General features: G+C 42.6%; 1 protein-coding gene across 1 annotated transcript in view; it reads left to right on the top strand.

Moving 5' to 3' along the window:
- Positions 1 to 20,072, top strand: part of PEX14 (peroxisomal biogenesis factor 14) — a 78,022-nt gene that overhangs the window by 8,542 nt on the left and 49,408 nt on the right. Inside the window, exon 2 of the mRNA XM_075190252.1 lies at positions 1,379 to 1,426. Coding sequence (XP_075046353.1) covers positions 1,379 to 1,426 — 48 coding nt within the window. The remainder of the gene's footprint in view (positions 1 to 1,378; positions 1,427 to 20,072) is intronic.

The raw sequence follows: 20,072 nt of genomic DNA, 5'->3' as shown, positions 1-20,072 counted from the left end.
CTCTGTAGTGTATGTTTTAAAGCTCTGTGTAAAGAATGGCGCTATATAAATAAATATATACATACCTGTTCTGTCCATTCTATGCATGCTGAAGCCGAATGCTCAGCTCTGTATAGTGTTTCCAAGTGAATTGATAGGCTGCATTATTAGTGATGTCACTGGTTGCTAGTCATCAAATAGGATGCATTATTAGTGATGTCATGGGTTCCTAGTCATTCAATAGGCTGCATTATTAGTGATGTCACTGGTTCCTAGTCACCCGATAGGCTGCATTATTAGTGATGACACTGGTTCCTAGTCATCCAATAGGCTGCATTCTCAGTGATGTCACTGGTTCCTAGTCATCCGATATGCTGCATTCTCAGTGATGTCACTGGTTCCTAGTCATCGATAGGCTGCATTCTCAGTGATGTCACTGGTTCCTAGTCATTCGATAGGCTGCATTCTTAGTGATGTCACTGGTTCCTAGTCATCCGATAGGCTGCATTCTCAGTGATGTCACTGGTTCCTCTAAAGGAATATGCTGCAGTATCCGCGAATATTGTTTGAGACGACACAATGTCTGGCTCCACAGCTTGTATGATACAAGCTCATGGGCATTTTGTAGCAGTATGAACCGCATTCATCATCTGTGTTCCTCAGAGTGTACACATGGAGTTTGCAGAGGTCATTAATTACTGACCTCCCACTAACCTCAGATGAAGATATAATCTCTTCGTAGAATTATTAAAATGCAGTTTGTCATACAAGTATTTAATGTCTAAACAAGTCCATTACATCTTATAGTCCACAGTCTGTTTACTTTTTCTTTAGTGTCATTTTTCTGCCTTGCTTTATGGCATTGGGCTGCAAGGTTAAATATAAACCATAAATATAATTTGAGGCAGCTCTATGCAGAATACTATTCACAAGGATTAAAGTTGATGTAATGTTGGTGATACAGTTGAAGGGATAATTAGCAGGTCATTGGTTTCATGACTCACTCATTGATCATCTTCTGAGAAGATTAAAAAGAACTACGAGACATAAATGCTGCCTTCAGATCCATATTATTTTTATTCACTTTTGCTGTAGTGATCATTTTTATCTGGATTTCCCGTTTATAACTTTTTACATTTTAAGAGCGCTTTTACTAAAGCTTTTCTCGGACAATGGAGTGTCCCTTTTAAATCATCTCACAGATCCCTTTAATTTTCGGCTATTGATCCCATATCACTGACTTCCCTAGGGTAGACCTGATCACCGGGGTTTTCAACAGCTAGCAGTCTGCCCCTTTATGGCGCACATTAGCGGCGTACGGTCTGTAACGTTTATGTAGTCTGGTTTTTATTTCAGCAGAAGCCGTCAGAGATTTATGTATTCATTTCCTCTCTTCCAGAATGGTCCCTCGCTGGGTGCTGAAAAAAGAGTTCCTAGAGAGCAGCTGGTGAGTAACTGAGGGGGGGGGGGGTCTACCATTTTCCCAAGGGGATTAGGCCACTGATTAATTGTAACATAAGTTGTCATGTATGTGTTTCACACCTCATTATCACTGTCCTAACGTGTGTCCTGTGATGTTGGCATAACTGCAATTTTAACATGTAGTTGTTGAGTACTGTTACCTTTAGTTTTCCATGTGACCCCCCTCTAGTGTGCATATTGGAGCCACAGACGCTGGAAATGTTAATTGTAACAGGTTCCTTTTAAAAAAAATAAAATAACCTGTGAGATTAATTGGTGTCCCTGTAAAGCTGCATAGATATGATCATGTGACATCTAATTGGTTGCTTATTGGTTTGTGTGCAGTTAAGACAGATTCAGATCCAAAACTGATTGTTAAAAATTGCTCCCTCAACCCTCTATTTGTGCATTTAATGTCCCATCGGCCATTCTGCGCATCCACAATCGGGAGATTGACCAGCGATTATTGTTTGCTGAACGTACTGATCGTTCATGAAAAGAGATGACCTGCAAATATAGGATCAACTCTTTATAATCAATCATCATCATCACCATTTATTTTTATAGTGCCACCGATTCGCTGTACAGAGAACTAATTCACATCAGTCCCTGCCCCATTGGGGCTTACAGTCTAAATTCCCTAACACACACAGACAGACAGAGAGAGACTAGGGCCAATTTTTGTTAGAAGCCAATTAACCTACCAGTATGTTTTAGAGTGTGGGAGGAAACCGGAGCACCCGGAGGAAACCCACGCAAACACGGGGAGAACATACAAACTCCTGTGATCTTGTGATCTTGTTTCCGGTAGTATGGTGTCACTGTGTTCTGTAACCATGTATCACTGTCTGATGCATCGCTGAGGTTTGACCGAGTTACTATCACCGGGTGGTAATTAAGTCATTTTGCAGATTGGTTATCTTCTCATGTTGTTCTCATGTTGTTCTTCTACTTTGTGTATTTGGTCATTTTACAGAAAATTATTTAAGTTGCAATCAAAATAGATTCTACAGACAAGTATTCATTTCATGATAAGTAGTCCACTTGGGGGCACTGTTCTGTTGTTGCATCATACAATGTGTATTTATTTTCAACAGTTTATTATAAACCCTGCACCACTTTGAGAAGACCTCTCTCTAATTAGTGACCCCTCCCCGGTCGCCATGTGTTTAATAACACATGGCGACCAATAAGAATTTAGCTTTAACCTTCTAATCCACACTAGAGAAATGACAGAAAAAGCAACAAAAAAATTCACTTAATATTTATGTGAAGTATAAAATACCGGATTTACCTTATTTTTAATAGATACAATACAATGGTAAAATGAAACGTGCAGTAGTTCAGCTGAGAGTCCCGTACCGTCCCACCCGTATCCAGCCTATAAAATCACTAGGAATTAATGATATGACTCCGTCATAAGGCACCAGTGATGTCATTGGTTCCTGGTGATTTGATTGGCTGCATCCTCATACTATAGAATGTTCGCCTCCGCTCTATGTAGACAATGGATACACTTTAAATAGATCTTTACATATTGATTTGATGTTTTGGAAGTACATGACGTTACTTATATGTCCCTGTATTACCCGCATTGCACACAGGATGATTAGGGGTTAACTCCGGGTGCTCCCAGATTCTGTGTGTTTGGGCAAGGCGTTTCCACAATTCCTTTTCTTCTGGTGCCAGCACCAGTTCGTGTTTACATTACCTCAGGAGATCCCACTCCACCCTCCCTGTCATTTACTCCAAACAGGAGGGGAGAGGGGGGGGGGGGTTGGCACTGGGTATTAGTTTGTTGACTGTTCACCTGAGCTAACATGGGCAGTGTACACAAAATATCTGAGGTGCTCCTGGGGCACTGCCATGTTTATGACTTCACGTTTTACAGTATAACGCTGAACCCAGCTTGAACTGAGCTAAAAATAGGGCTTAGTGATGGCTAAGCGTACTGACAATACTGGTACGTGTTTCATCCCTCGGATAGGGTTTGATAGGATATGTTAAAATATCTGGTGTGTGAGGCATTGCTGTGCCCAAGAATCATTCTATTAGGAAATGATCTAGCAGTCCCTTTAAAGTAGAAATCCACCCAGAAAAAACACCTCACCGGGTGCCCGCATCCTCCACCATGTGTGAGATGCCCACACACCATCACCCCTCATTCATGCTCAGTTGGTAGAGAGGCTGACTGAGGTACAATGGAGGTTAGGACGTGTGCTTGGGACGTTTATGGCAGTATTATAAGTATATTATATGCTTGTGAGCCATCGTCTAGGCACAGCGGAGGCAGCCTGTAGAATTGATGACATCACTGAGAAGGCACAGAGTGATGTCACTAGCTCCTAGTAAATTAATAGGCCGCATTCTTCTGTATATTGGCGCAGTGGGCGAGAGGTCTGTGCGTAGGCGATGGTGCGCTTTAAATGATCCCAGTGAGGGGAATGAAGACGGCTCCTATAAGCATATCGTAGTGCTATCTCAGGTTCCACATAAACAGACCCCAGACAATATTCAGTCTCCGTCAGTGGGTTGGATGTCTTGGAGACACTTTAGGTGAGATAAAGTGGAAAAAATGGAATTACGTTGAAATTGCTTTTAGAGACCAGATTTCCATGTCTTCAGAGCGGCGGCTAATGCATCCAGCTAAGTAGTTCAGCAAGCGTGTGTTTATATAGCATCAATCACATATAGAAGTATGATACGTGCTCCGAGCGGGGGATCGTGATCGCAGCCCAGCGATTGTAAAGACGTTTCTCCTCTATATGTGTCTCCTTTTTCTTATTTCCACAGTTTACCCGAATGTGGAGAACAATATTTGCTGCTTTATAGTGACAGAACCGCTCATGTTAAAAAACACACAATTTATAAGCAGCCCAGTACATTACACTCACTCTTTTTCTACCTTGTTCCCCTAAATTGCCTCTGTCTCACACCGTGGAGGCAGCCATGTTTGCGCTGAGCCAATATTCATATGTGTGACCTAACCATCGATAAGCGCCCAATGCTTCTGTAATATTAGTTATAAAGTGTCAGTGGTCTGTCTTCAGATAACCACAGAATGACTCCGCTGTGTTTGCGACAAGTCCACTTTAAACCGTTTTTAAGTGAAAAATGTGTTATTAAATTGCTCTAAATATTTAGAGGTTTTTTTTAATGGCTGAAACAGGTGAGTGCTTTAATACATGCTTTCTTATTGGAAACCTATTTTTTAACAAACAATCTGTGTTTCTCATTACATTGTGTAGCAGAGCTCCTCACAGTGACTGTGGAGTGGGCATTCAATGATGCCCATGTATATGGCATTACTCTTCTCAACTTGTGTAGCAGAGCTCCTCACAGTAACTGTAGGAGTGGGTATTCAAAGATGTCTGTGTATATGACATTGCTCTTCTCAGCTTGTGTAGCAGAGCTCCTCACAGTGACTAGGAGTTGGGCATTCAATGATGTCTGTGTGTATGACATTGCTCTTCTCAGCTTGTGTAGCAGAGCTCCTCTCAGTGACTGTAGGTGGGCATTCAATGATGCCTGTGTATATGACATTGCTCTTCTCAGCTTGTGTAGCAGAGCTCACAGTGACTAGGAGTTGGGCATTCAATGATGCCTGTGTGTATGACATTAACCTTCTCAGCTTGTGTAGCAGAGCTCCTCAGAGTGACTATAAGAGAAGATGCTTGCTGTGTATATGACATACCCTCTTTATTACCATGTGTATCAGGGCTTCTCTCAGTGACTGTAGGTGGGCATTCAATGATGCCTGTGTATATGACATTACCCTTCTCAGCTTGTGTAGCAGAGCTCCTCACAGTGACTGTAGGAGGAGCTCAGTGATTATGGCTGTGTATGATACTTGCCACTTCCTTAATACTGGGTAACAAGAAATTGATGTTTTTCACTAAGATTAACCAGCCCAACCAGATGGAGAGCTTCTGGCTTTGATCCTGTTATCACCATTTATATAATAACATATTCTCTTTAGCAGTGCTTGCACCCAGAAGTTATACAAATCACAGTTATAATTTATTATCACACTGTGCTGGGCATGGAACAGTTATTGTCTACGTAGAATAAACATAAAACATCAATCATTGCTTTGTCTTATTGTGTCAGGTGTCCAGCCAAAACTGATCACCTCAAGCTGATGGTGCTGTGTTTGCTGCATGTGAGCACTAGATGGCAGCAGACGTTCAGCTTATGGTCATCATCGCATTTCCACTGGGGTAATTGAACTTTCCAAAACCTACCACCTACTCTGCAGACCTCACACAGCAAAATACTCTACTGGTTAGCAACCTGCAGACTTATAGCTGCAATCCCCTCCTCACCATGGCGTTGGTTAACTGGTTAAACTGGGATGGATGCCAGTGCAAAATGACAGCGCTTTAATGGAGCCATATTTCACGGTTCAGAGTGAGCATGACACCGGAGCAGAATGGAGGGATCTGTGTGCAGGATACGCTGCCGCTTGATTTAAAGCTGTGGGTCCCGTTGTTGGGTACACGCTGGGAAGTGATTGTACGTATGTAATTTAGCACAATGTGTTTGCTGGGTTAGGAAGGTCTTCCTAGTATGTTTTACACAAAACAAACTTGACACTAATGAAACTCTTACGTTGATTTTCTGCATTCACTACATGAGCACTTATGTATCCAATTGAGAGCTACTGAACAGTATACACGATGGGCGACCACCTTCCTGGCCCGGAAACGCTATTTGGACAAATGCTAAAGTAACTCTACCCCAGTACCTCTCATGTCCTAGATTTGACTGGTATTCGGTACACTTTAATTTGCTGCCTAATTAATGCCAATGTGAGATTTTTGTTATCCTTAATTTAGAAAGTGTCCACATATCCTGCTGTGCTCTACAGTAATGGGAGATGTTGGTAACATACAGAAACATAACTGGAGACTTTAGAGCTTACAATCTAAATGGACGTTAAGTAGGAGCGACCTGGGTCGCACCCGGGCCTTGCTGTGATGTATAATCCAGGATCTGCTGCGGTACGTGACTCATTAATCGGTCGTTTATAGAGAATTCTGTGCAAGCTGCTAAACTCACAGACGCTCCAGAGTTCCGTGATAATTAATAGGAGATGCTGCTATTAACGCTAACCATAGGCTTGTTATGTATTGTGAATCAAATCTGGTCATAGCCTGTGAAAACGGCTAGAAGGCTGCGATTGCATATTCGGAGTTTAGTTGTTACCACTGAGGCACCGCAAGAGGCGAGAGAACGGTACTTGGCCAGTTCACTTTCTGCGTTAGAGGTTTGGGGAATATGACACGATGGTAACATATCTGTTTTATTACTTATCATATTATTATATTTGCATATATTAATAAACTAGTAAGAGTGTGATATAGAGAAAATGGCATCTTCACATCCCAGGACTGTAGTTATACTAATAATTTAAATGTATTTACCCCGATAATCTGCAATGTTTAAAAAATAAATCACAGTTTAGCAGAAAAGGGACTATGCCGCTAATTTACCCCAGTCTGTTGGGAAAAGCAATCTACAGGCCACACGTCTGTAAAGAATAAACTTGTAACTGCAAATTCCCCTTTAAGTTCTGACAAGCTCTTGAGACGTGCATCAGTAAGCCTGACATGTAAATAAACGTGTAGTTTAGGCCTTACCAGGCTAGTAAACTGTGATTTATAGGTCATTTGTAATCACATACTTCACTCCTGTGTCCGTTTACTAAACTCTGTGACTAGGTCACACCCGGAAGCTCTTTAGGAATAGAAAGATTTGTGTCCCGGTTTAAATCCTTTTTCCTTCTGTTTAGTTGTGTAGCAAAAAAAAATATTTTTAAAAATTATTAATGCAGTACCCTGTTAGCCAGAAAAATCTATGTGATGCTAAATACTTTCGTGTCAAAAAAGACAAAAGTATTATAGGGGTGATACCTTTATTGGCTAAAGGTCCCAGCCTTTCCGTGTGACCAGTGTCGGTTTAGATCTGATTGTGTCCTGTGACAATAGGGACAACGTGAAACTGTTCTGGCGCCGTTCGTCGTGGTGTGAGACTGGTATATCTGGGCATCTGTACCACGTCTATAATACTTTGCTGGTACCAGATTAAACTGGCAGTTGAAGTGTTTGAGCTTATTAATGAAGAGTGAAAGACAAGGGAAGCCCAACAGTACTGTTTAATGGATTCCATCCAAGTGATCAGCCAGACTGTATATCCCAGTCTTACTAGATACAGCTTCTCTCATCGATCGCTGGAAAGGAAAGAGATTATTTTGGCAGCGGATCTTATCTCCGTTCGCCTGATGCACCCTTACCAAACAGTCTTTTTTTGTCTGAAATATTTATAATTCATGTTTTACCACAGTTCTGCGGTCCATCTTGCATAGTGCTTCCCTTCCTGTTTCCGTCACAACGTGCGGCAGCCATTTTGTACCTTAAAATAGCTTTCATGTAAATGCGGCCAGTTTGTTCTCTAGGAACCAGGGACACCATTAAGGCAACTTATGAGGCACGCAGTGAAGGCAGCCATTTTGTATGTTTAAACAATATACATGAAAACACAGGACCTGTTCATTAGGAAGCAGGGACATCACTGACTTCATTAAATTGGTAAGCTGATGTCTCATGATTGATAGTTCAGCTTTTAAAATGGTTGCCCTCTCGGTGATGTCATTGGTTCCTAGTGAATTGATACCCTGCGTTTTCTTGTACATTGGTTGAGCCAACAAAATGGCCGCACTTGCCAGGTGCCTTAACGATGTCACTGTTTCCTAGTGAATTCACACGCCACAAAATGGCTGCCTCCACTGCGTGTAAGGCGACGCGTATCCTTTAACACCGAAAATGATGGGTATATTTTCGTTGGTCCTAATGATGGCTGCTGTAGTGAGATTTCCAGCTGCTGCTGGATAATTTTACAGAGATGACTTATTCATTCAATTATAAACTTCTAATTAAAGTCCAGAAAATTGAGTGCACGGTTTTTTTTTTGTTTATATTGTAGAATATAGTTTTGCTTTTTTTAGAAGTGCTGGGGTGTGTAGAAAGAAATCTTCTGGAGCAGAGCATTTTATATTGTGAACTCTCTCATAGTTTTATGGTGCTGGTGTAAGTTGGACGATCTAGTTTGATGATTACCTCAGGTTCCCGCTCTGAAGTCTCACCTTTGACCTGTCTGGAGGCGGCCATATTGATCTTTATAAAAGTAGACAGTAATGTGTTGTATATATTGAGGAAAAAGAAAATTATTTGATAACAGGATTGCTTTGTTCTTTCTTTTTATTCATTTCTTTAATTGTAATATGTAAATAAAAAAAGGTCCAGTCAGTGAAGAGACATTTAACCCTCTCCTATAGCACAATGTCTAAGAACTTTAAAACCTGTAAAAAAAAACCACTTTAAAAATACCCATAAGCTTACAATCTAAAGGTCCCTACATTAATAAAAATGACTTTATACTTATAATGCTTTGTACATGGACTGAGCCTCACCTGCAACTCTCGAAACAAGGATTAACATTTTCTAATTGGCACTGAGGGAACGACTAAGCAAAAGTTAAATGGCGTTACAAACAAGAACTATTTACTGTCCCTAGTAGTTGTTAAATCAGTAACTAGGGTTATGGACTGGACATGTATATAAATATGGCAGTGTGTTGTGAACAACTGCTGCCTGAATTGCTTTGCAAGAAAAGGCCTGGAAGTGTTGTGTCAGATTGTCAGTCACACTTTGCCTGCTCAGTCTAACTTTCAGTCTGTGTTTTTGGTTACTTTATCATAGAGAAACACAGGACCACTCTATCCCACAGTTTGCTGCCCCTCTGTCTATGCCCCTTTTGTAAAAACATAAATTGAGTGATCCTAAAAACCAATAGTTAAAGGTGGCGATCTCTCGTATCCCGGATTTTGCTTAGGCCAGGGGCTAAAATCTTGCATTGATCCCATCTGATGGTAGCTTTGCTGATGCAAAGATTTGCCCCCCCCCCGTCTGGCCTTCGTTATCTTTCTGGGTAAGTTCTGGCACGTCCTTGTTCCCAGAGATGAAAGGACCAGGTTGTTTAAAGTAAATAAACTGGAGAAGGGGGATGGCGTAACTCCGCGTATCGGAGGCAATAGGATCTCCCAGCCTGGATATTAATACTAATTCATTGCTAGCCCCCTGCTGTGCGTGTTATTTGTTTAAATTGGGAGAATCCCACGGCGCCGTTATATCCTCACCACAGAGCTGCTGGTGCTGGCTAATTATTTAACATTACAGGCTGATATGAACGGGAACCATTAAAGAATGGTAATGAGAAGCAATACAGCACAAGATTAACCTTAGAAATGGCTGTGTCAGCCTTTAGTGGAGCTCAGCGTGAGTGACAGGGGGAGCGAACTGCTCCAACACCACGTGTCCGCCGCTACACACAGACAGAGGTCAGGGGTCACCGCTAGAGGGGCTCAGCCACCTTCCGTCTCCGCACGGGAACCTCGTAACGTGGGGCGAGGAAGTTCCAACGTTAAAGATAGATTTATATAATGTGCATGTAGCAAACGGACACGTATCTGAAAAATATAGTTCATTTTATTTTATTTTTAAAACTCCTCTACTCTGGTATATAGTTAAGAAATTATTATTATGATTTTTTTTTACATTAAAAAAATAAATAGTTTTTGCTTGTTTCTTTATGCTTTGGTTAATGTTGAGATAAGGGCACTTAGGGATAGATTGACTAAACTGTGGGTTTGAGAAAGTGGAGATGTTGCTTATAGCAACCAATCAGATTCTAGCTGTCATTTATTTAGTGCACTCTACAAAATGACAGCTAGAATCTGATTGGTTGCTATAGACAACATCTCCACTTTTTCAAACCCGCAGTTTAGTAAATAAAACCCTTGGCTAACCCATAACCTAAACCTAAACGCAGCCTTTAAATTGATACCCGCTTTTAGTTTTTGCCTCTGGCACATCCGGGACTGGCAGTGAGGTTGTCAACTGACTGTTTGGGGAGAATATAAGGTTAAGGAGGATCTGACACCAGATCCTGGGAAAGATAAAACAAAACAAAAAACTAGATAATGTTAGAGACTTTTGATTTGCCCAGGAGAGGGTCCAGTCCGCAGACCATCTTCTGTAGTAATTCGGAATGTTCATTACTCACGGAATGTTCTTTACTCCCGGGACACTACTACATAATCTTCAACTGTACACGTTCTCTCTACGCTCTCTAGATCTCTAAGGATGCACAGCAATAATCGGGGGCTGGCCATAGGGAGACGGCGTCCTGCCGATTCATCAAACTGAACTATTTACGAGACAAGATTCCGGTTGAACCCTGGTTTGGTGGAGAAAATAACTTTTGCCCCCAACAAGTAGAACCAGTTTATCAGTGCAGGGGGTTCAGACTCATACCCTCCTCCCAATGTCTGCCCAGTAAAGAATGTTTTAAAGGTGCTTCTAGTAGCCTATATCTCGTCAATTGTAGGTCCCAACCAAGCAATCTCCCACAGATCTACTGATGGAGGATAGGCGAGTTTACTGTCATAAACATTTTCCCCTGGAGATTTCCTTTAAATGGCCCGATTGTTCCTCGCACTGGCCGCGGCTATAAGACTGCACGCACCCTACCCAGACTCCTATACAAACATATCGGAGCATCTGCCTTGCTTTCGACTGTGTGTTTTCCTGGCTGCCTCCTGGGGTAACCTGGAACGTGGCCACATTTCACCACAATTCATTCTGTGTCAGTTTAATAAATGCACTACTTAAATTATGAAATTACAAAAGAAAAAAAAAAAGAAGAAGAGAATGCACTTATTCAGACTCTAATACATTAAAAATAAGGCATTAAAACTCCAGCATTTTTTTTTTTTTGTTCCAGAATCAATAATGAACAGGAAGAGTTGCAGACATTAACAGCTGCGGACATCCAAAGTCTAAGACATAAATTATCAGAGAAAAATGCACAGAAGGCTTGAATAATGTAAATACATTAATGCATTTAATAATTTAAACATTAAGATGCGGGCAGGGGGTTTATCTGTCAGGGCTGCCCGTCAAACTCGCATGACTTGGGGGCTAAGGGGTGCCTCTTGGTTAGAGAGTGGGGGGGGGGGGGGGGGTGATTGGGACTATTCAGCAGTTACTGTACTGCAGCCAAGACTGGACCATGTGTGGTTTGCAAAACTAGGTCTTTAGAATTCCTTGAAGGAACTAGTAACATTCACATATAAATCTGCAAGGGGTTCAGGAACGTGGTAAAATCTTTTGACTTTGTCTGTGGATGGTGGACTTTATCTGCACACCACATCCATTCTGTAAAGTCTATTGGACGCAGCCGGAGTCACATGGAAAGTATATCGTTTCCTTCCGCTAAGTTATAAAATGTGTCCATTCTCCATTCAATGGAAAATATCTTTACTTCTGCCAAAATAAAGGACGTTTTACAAGTATATTTGTGAATGTTAAATATGCCTCTTCATATTGGACAAATGTTTGAGGTTAGTATCTCTTTAAGACCTCTTGTTTGTCGTTGGCAATCGAGGGAGGGTCCCACACACACCCTGTGTAAAGAGAGTCCATTTTAAAGTAGATTTGTCTGACCACCCATGTCTCAGTTTTCTACTTGCGTTCTGAAAGTTTGGTAAAGCCCATATTTAAAATACTGGTGGTCGCTGACATGGTTATAATACAGCTACACTTGTCCCTCTTTTTTTTTTTTATTCAAATGCCCCAGTTTCTGAAAATTAAAGAGCACCCGTCACACTGAATCCACCTCTTGTGATTAGACTTCATACATCTATGAGATAGACTCTTACTGGAGGTTTGGGGAGATAGCAGGATACGTAATTACTGCATTGTCTCTGCTTTTAACACACACACACACATCTAGAGAAATTGTTATTAGACGTTTTAAAGACACCTCTGCGGTTTGATGTACAGATGACAGGTCTGCTGTAATTTTGTTTCTATTTCAAGTTTCCATTTATGGATTTGTTTCTTTATAGTCTCCCAAAGCTCTTTGTCCTGCTCCCATAGTAACCTTGTTTTGTTTTAGAGAGTTTTTGTGACTTTCTGTGCTGTTTTGTGTTTGTTTACACCCAGAAGTGCATCTATCTGTCTATCTGTCTATCTGTCTATCTGTCTATCTGTTTATCTATCTATATCTCTGTCTTATATATATTGGGGCAGCACGATGGCTCAGTGGTTAGCACTTCTGCCTCTCAGCACTGGGGTCATGAGTTCGGTTCCCGACCATGGCCTTATCGGTGAGGAGTTTGTATGTTCTCCCCTTGTTTGCGTGGGTTTCCTCCGGGTGCTCCGGTTTCCTCCCACACTCAAAAAAACCATACTGGTAGGTTAATTGGCTGCTATCAACTCAACCCTAGTCTGTGTTTCTGTCTGTGTGTGTGTTAGGGAATTTAGACTGTAATCTCCATTGGGGCAGGGACTGTTGTTGGTGTGTTCTCTGTACAGCACTGCGGAATTAGTGGCGCTATATCAATAAATGATGATGATATATATCTCATATCTATATCTCTGTCTTATATATAACTTATATATATCTATTTCATATCTATCTATCTATCTCATATCTATCTTTTTATCTCTTCTATCTATTTATCTATATCTCTTCTATCTATCTATCTATCTATCTATCTATCTATCTATCTATCTATCTATCTATCTTTGTCTATCTCTCCCTCATATCTATCTATATCTGTCTTGTATCTCATCTATCTATCTCAGGGGCGCACGGAGCATTTTTAAGGGGGGGGGGTTTCCCCTCCACTGCTATATAGGGCACTTTTTTAGCGGAAAGGATGGGTTTCTGGAGATCCAGAAACCCCCCCTGCGTCCGCCACTGTATGTATCTATCTATCTATCTATCTATCTATCTATCTATCTATCTATCTCCTATTGAATTCACCCTGTCCAGATCAGGTCAGTGTCCCTATGTATTTAAATACAATACCCCCCCCCTCCACCTTTCCCCACAAATGTCCTTTTAAATATATCTGGGTACGAAGGGTTAACGTGTATAATATTTGTTCCATGCAATATCCCCCAAAGCCACTTCTGATGAAATCCTTCCAGAGGGAGAGTGCGGCTGAACTTGGTAATTAAATTAATCTGGCACAGGGTGCGTGGTAATTATAGGTGCTAAAAACCTACGTTTAAGAGGACGGCTGCAGCTGCAGTTTGAAAAATGATAGGTGGCACCGAGCGAAGACGACTGTGGGCAAGGAATGCAGGAGAACCAGCTCCCATTAATTGAAGTGTTGGCACAATTCCTCCCAGGATGGTTTCGTGTTTTCTTTTATACATATTTTTCTTCTCAATACGGGAAGTTCAGGACATGTATTTGATCAGATTACGCCCTCTGACGTTCCTGAAAGAAAATAGGACAGGGTGCAGCTCAGGCCCCTGTTTATAGGTGGCAGGGAGCAATTTCTCCTTTATTCATAGCCAAATAATCTGCTGTTCTTATAATTAGACGGACAATTAGTGTTCTATATAGAGTTCTGGAGAATCATTTCCGTTCCACGTACAGAAAGGACCTTGAGCACGGCTTTATAATCTGATTTTTAACTCGTGTTTAACTGTCTGGCTGAAATTTATGGCAGTATTTCAGAGTTGATGTGCCAGCGTAGCTGGGAACTGTCCAAACAGCCCGATCTAGAGGTTCCTTACCATCTGAATCCTTCAATAGCAATATATCATATTAATGTTATGGGAAAGGTCAATATTGTCTTGGATCTGGACTCCTAAATGTGCAATATGCTTCTGTCAAATCTATAAAAAAATAGGTGTCTTAAAGTCTCCTATAACGTAGCATTTTGTAGCTTACCCTCGCACCACATTTGGAGCCAGACCATTATAGTTGTTCAAGGTTCTAGCATGGGGGTGTGTAGTAAACGCTGATTGGTTTGGTAGTGGCTACTGTCCAATCATTGTTTATATACGTAGTGAGCGAGAGTTTGTATCTCTCGTCCACTCTTCAGTGACCGTATTTATCACCCATGCTCCGAATCGGAGGTTCTCACCTGGTGGTTGGGAGTTTCAGAGCGGAGGGCAAAGTTATAAGTGGTGGAAACAGGAGGAGAGATGGCCCTGCTCAAAGGAGCTTACAATCTAAAGTGAAGAGCAGACCTACCGAAGACACAAGGGGTGAAATGGGGACCGGGTCAAGCAGAGGGAGAAGGAGGAGAGGGAGAGGTAACCGATAAGGTGGGTAGTAAAGAGGATGACAGATAGGCTTTTAAGAAAAGGTGGATTTTTAATGCCCGTTTTGAAACTGCTCAGATTGGGGGATGTTCTGATAGAGCGAGGGAGATCGTTTCAATGGGGATTGGGCAGTGCGGGAGAAGTCTTGAATACGTGAGTGAAAAGGATATTGGAGGTGAGGAGCAGCAACGATCGTTGTCCATCCGCAGTGGGCGGGATGAAATGTGAATAGAGAATAGTTTGGACATGTGGGCAGCAGTGGAGTTGGTGAGGGCCTTGTATGTGAGTGTGAGGAGCTTGAACAGGATTCTGTAGGGGAAGGGGAGACAGTGAAGGGCTTGGTAGAGGGGGGAGACAGATGTGGAGCAGCGAGAAAGGAAGATAAGCCTAGCCGCTGCGTGGAGTACAGATCGAAGAGGAGCGAGAGTGGGGGGAGGCCAATAAGGAGAACGTTACATGAACGGACATCCAGGAGGAGATGGCAGAGAGGCAGACGGACACCCGAGAGAGGAGGGCGGGAGAGAGATCAGGAGATGAGGTAGAGTTGGGTGTTGTTGGCAGAGGTGGTACTGGAGGCCGAAGGAGCTGATGAGTTCACCCAGGGAGGAGGTGTATAGTGAAAAGAGTAAAGGGCCAAGGACAGACCCTGTTAACTATTCCTAGAACTAATCTATTGTGTGTCAGCCACTCTCATGTTCAGACATTGCCCCCCGTTGGGTCTGATAACAGTTATCTACGTAGGTCTAGGGGATCTGCCCTACTGGCAATCCCCGTCTCCGAGTCCGCGCAGGCAGCAGTTACATACTCACTTCTCAGTCCATCTAATTAAAACAGAGCTTCATTTCTCTGAGCCATTGTTTAGCAGGACTTGGAAGCGATTGTAACCCAATTTCTGTGTGTTTACGAGCGATTATTATATCAGTTACTTTTCTGCAAATGTACAGGGCAGCGGGGATTGAATTGATCGTCACTGTAGACCTCCTAATGATTTCTCCGTCCTAATGCTTGTGAAAGCTTTATAACCACTCTTCCCTGCTCCACCTGTCTCCTCTTCTTCCTCCTGTCCCCATCTCTTATTTTTTTTTTAAAAGAAGAAATATCATTACTCTACAGCTAACAAACAGTTAATTGGAGGGGGGGGGTTCTTGGGTGTAGCAAAGAATTTGGAGTTTTGAGTCCATGTATCGTTCAGACATATGGTGTTTAAACAAAGTAAATCTTTCAAATAGAACATTTGCTGCAACTTTTTCTAGCCCACTATTGCAATTTCTGGTACTTATGAACAAGTCATTGGAACAAGCCAGCGGCGAGCAGCCATCTTATTTGACAGGTAACCTCAGCGGAGGCAGCTTGCCAATTGCAGAGTGTGGTTTAAGCTGGGTAACGATTGTCAGGACTTGTTTATTTCACTGCATCGTTTGCATTAATTCGAAAAGATATGCAATATCAATTATTCCTCCTTTTATCTCTTGCGTTACAATGAACAAGCCGTGCAGCATTTTAGGTTCCTTTGCCTGATAACAGAGAAGATTACCCTCATATTTATCCAAGTGGATGGGAAAAGGAGAATATGTGTATTTAAAGCACAGCTATCACAATTTGAAACGCATTTTCATAACTGAAATGATCTAACGGAAGTGCACACAGAATAGAGTGACGTTTTCATAGCGGGGAGGTCACTTAGGAAATCCACCGGGAAACATTTTGGTCCTTGGCGATAGGATCTGCCACGCTCAACGTTACAACACTCTGCTGTTATTGCCCTCAGAGCGTCGTTCATGCGGTGAACTGTGGTCCTGATACCGCAGGTTTTCTGGGACACGGTGCACAGCTCTGGGCTTGTTATCAGTCTGCACATGGGAGCCACTTCTAATAGTTCCCAGACAAAGTAGTCAAACTTATTATGTGCGCGGCACCCTTAGAGTCTCCATAATTTTTTCAAGGCACCCCTCCAAAATAATTACCGAGCAGTCCCGTTTTATAAGTAGTTGGGTCAAAATAACGTAATAAGTATTTAAGTTGTTTGCAGAAGTAATACACATAAATACAAGGGAAAAGAATATTTTTATATATTTTTTTTCAATTATATTTCTGTCAAAGAATAATTTACACTCTGTGCCCCCCTTCATTCACCCACTCTGTGCCCCCCTCATTCACCCACTCTGTGCCCCCCCTCATTCACCCACTCTGTGCCCCCCCTCATTCACCCACTCTGTGCCCCCCCTCATTCACCCACTCTGTGCCCCCCTCATTCACCCACTCTGTGCCCCCCTCATTCACCCACTCTGTGCCCCCCTCATTCACCCACTCTGTGCCCCCCTCATTCACCCACTCTGTGCCCCCCCTCATTCACCCACTCTGTGCCCCCCCTCATTCACCCACTCTGTGCCCCCCCTCATTCACCCACTCTGTGCCCCCCCTCATTCACCCACTCTGTGCCCCCCCTCATTCACCCACTCTGTGCCCCCCCTCATTCACCCACTCTGTGCCCCCCCTCATTCACCCACTCTGTGCCCCCCCTCATTCACCCACTCTGTGCCCCCCCTCATTCACCCACTCTGTGCCCCCCCTCATTCACACACTCTGTGCCCCCCCTCATTCACCCACTCTGTTCCCCCCCTCATTCACCCACTCTGTTCCCCCCCTCATTCACCCACTCTGTTCCCCCCCTCATTCACCCACTCTGTGCCCCCCCTCATTCACCCACTCTGCTCCCTCTGTTTCTTTACTTACCATACTTGACCTTCTTTCTTTTATTTCTTCTGTCTTCTCTTCTGTCTTCTTACCAATCGGGCGGCTCCCGGGACCCAGCATCCTCCTCTCTCCTGCCGCTTCTCACTGAATATGTCGGCCGTGATGACATCACGCTCGACATTTAGTGATCAGCGAGGAGGGAGGTGGATGCTGGGTCCCAGGTGTCGCCCGATTGGTACAGGTTTTTTTTTTTTTTTTTGTTCCTTGCCACGACATCCCTGTCACAGCACCACGACACCCCTGGGAGCTGCGGCACACACTTTGTGAACCGCTGGCCTAGGCACCTTGAGCCAGGCACGTTGGGCGCCTGAAGACGGAGATATCGCCAGGTGAAAGTGAGCTAAGGCTCTTGTAGGGACACAATAGACCTCCCCACAAAACAAACCAGAAAAACATTAAACTTTTATTTTTATAGCATTGATTATAGGCCATTACCTTTTGTTTACAAGTATATAGCAGATTTGTGATTTTCCACAATATTTCCTTTATATACGGTACCTTTCCTCCTATGTGTAATGAAATCTTCCGTTAAGAGATCATTTTCTACAAGCATGTTTCAGGTTAGTGTTTGTGCATCATTTTTATTGGATTTTAAGCAATCCAGCAATGACTCAGGTCTCTAATGTCCTAATCTTATTTCCAAAGATTGAATGCTTTGCAGAATCACCTTCCCTCCTCCTGTGTAATTGGGTCCGACAGGGTGGGTTTTGCTCATTGTCTGTGGGATGGGATAAGAGGAGTGTTATTATCGTCCTTTATTCATATGGCGCCAGCATGTTCTGTGGCGTTGTTGTACAATCTGTCCTGTGTGTAACCACGGTACCGATATGTGCGAAATGCGTGCACCTTATTGGACTCAGAATTAACAGTTTGACTAGTACCCATGAAATGAACCACCATGGTTTGGTACTAAAGAATGTCCCGAGAATATGGAGTCACAAGATTCTATTTCCCAAGATGCATCTGTCACAGGTCCGGATACATCCCCTGTTACTGAGATGATGTCCTGTCTTCAGCCAAACCCACAGGCTGGACACAATTGGGTTATGATTGATTGGAGAGTTGCTGCGGGTCTCAATGTTTGAAGGCGGAAGCTTCTTGGATTATATTTTATTTAAGGAACATGGGAAGCCTTTTATCGGACTCTCACACCTGGGTACCTCCGGAAACACCCGGGAAAGTCAATAACAAGCCGGCTAATGCTGAAATACACAGGGAGATATGGCAGAGAGCGAGGGAGCTGAATGTGCTCAGCTGTAGCCACAATGGCACCTGCACTGGTCTCGCTTGTGCGTATAGATTATAATGGTGCATAGAGCACAGAGGTGCTAAGGCAACCAGTCTGCTTTGTCCAGTTTTCATTATTAATCCAGATCCTGCTCAGTAACCTCTTCCTCACTGCAGACTTAGTAATATAAGCTGTAGGCGTGGCCTTTATTAATTTTATTTATTTTTTATAAAAGAATATCTTCTAGAGCAGCTTTAAAAAACAAAAAATGTGCCCATCTGAAGCCTATTAATGGTTTGTTACTCCCACAGTACAAATTTTTTAGTGGTGTTTTCCAACAATTTGGGCATTTTGGTGAAAAAAAAGTTGTATGATTGCGTTATTTGTACTCAACTAAGAACTGGAAATGTACGATCTTAAAGCACTAACATATATGTACCATACAATGGGTTCTTTCTGCCAGGTGAAATGAAAGGGTCGTCTGTTCTTAGGTGACATACATTTTTTGGCTTGTATGCACCTTCCTGTAACTTTTGCTAACTGCACTCTGTCTTTGTTTCTGTCCGTGCTCTTCAGCCAGTTGTTTTCGCTGTCGTTGAACAAAACCCAGCTCTGCTTTTTTTTTGCTGGCTAGATTGCATACATTTATATCAAGATAACAGCTCTGTGTTGTGTCCAAGGGCATTGACATTAAAACTTCCCAATTACGAAAAGGATTTCCTAAAAAAGTAACCTAGTAAATTAAAACAGCATATTAAGTAAATGCTGCAGGAGGGTCTATACAGGCCAATACACACCAGGGTTGTGTATAACATCATTCCTAGATATGGTATAGGTAGATTGTAAGCTCTTGCAAGCAGGTCTCTCTCTACCCTATCTCACATCCGCACCTTCTCCGTCAACCTCGTACGCACTCGTTCTGTTTTATGTATGATTTGTTACACCCACTATCCAACGCTGCAGAGTTTTGTGTCGCTTTACAAATAAATGATGACCATATGGAGATACTTCACCTGACTTATGTCGCTAACTGGGCTCAGGTTTATTTTATTGCTGGTGATGGACAGTTCTTATCATTCCTCCGCACACTTTATCTCCATCGTGTTCCCCCTCTTTTTTTTTTCTACTGCTGTTGTCTTGCCCGCAGCCACGTTCTATAAACAAACATCAAACAGCTTCCTGTAAGGCTCTCGTTTCACAGCCCTCAGTGTGCTAGACACTTCCAGCGTGCCTAAAGTTACTGAGAAGGGGACAGGTGTCTGGTACAGCTCAGACACATGAAATACATTTACCAACACATAATGAACATTGGTTTGCACGTCACTTTTAATAAGCGGTCTTTACTAGATTCTAATGGGGTCAGTCTAGCCCAGCATCCGCTATAAACACCTCTATGTATCATCTATACCATTTATTTATGTAGCGCCACTAATTCCGCAGCGCTGTACAGAGAACTCGCT

The sequence above is a fragment of the Mixophyes fleayi genome, chromosome 11 (genome assembly GCF_038048845.1).
Source record: "Mixophyes fleayi isolate aMixFle1 chromosome 11, aMixFle1.hap1, whole genome shotgun sequence".
In the NCBI taxonomy this organism is placed as follows: Eukaryota; Metazoa; Chordata; class Amphibia; order Anura; family Limnodynastidae; genus Mixophyes; species Mixophyes fleayi.
Note: the sequence above shows the minus strand (reverse complement) of the source record. Positions and strands in the feature narration are given on the sequence as shown.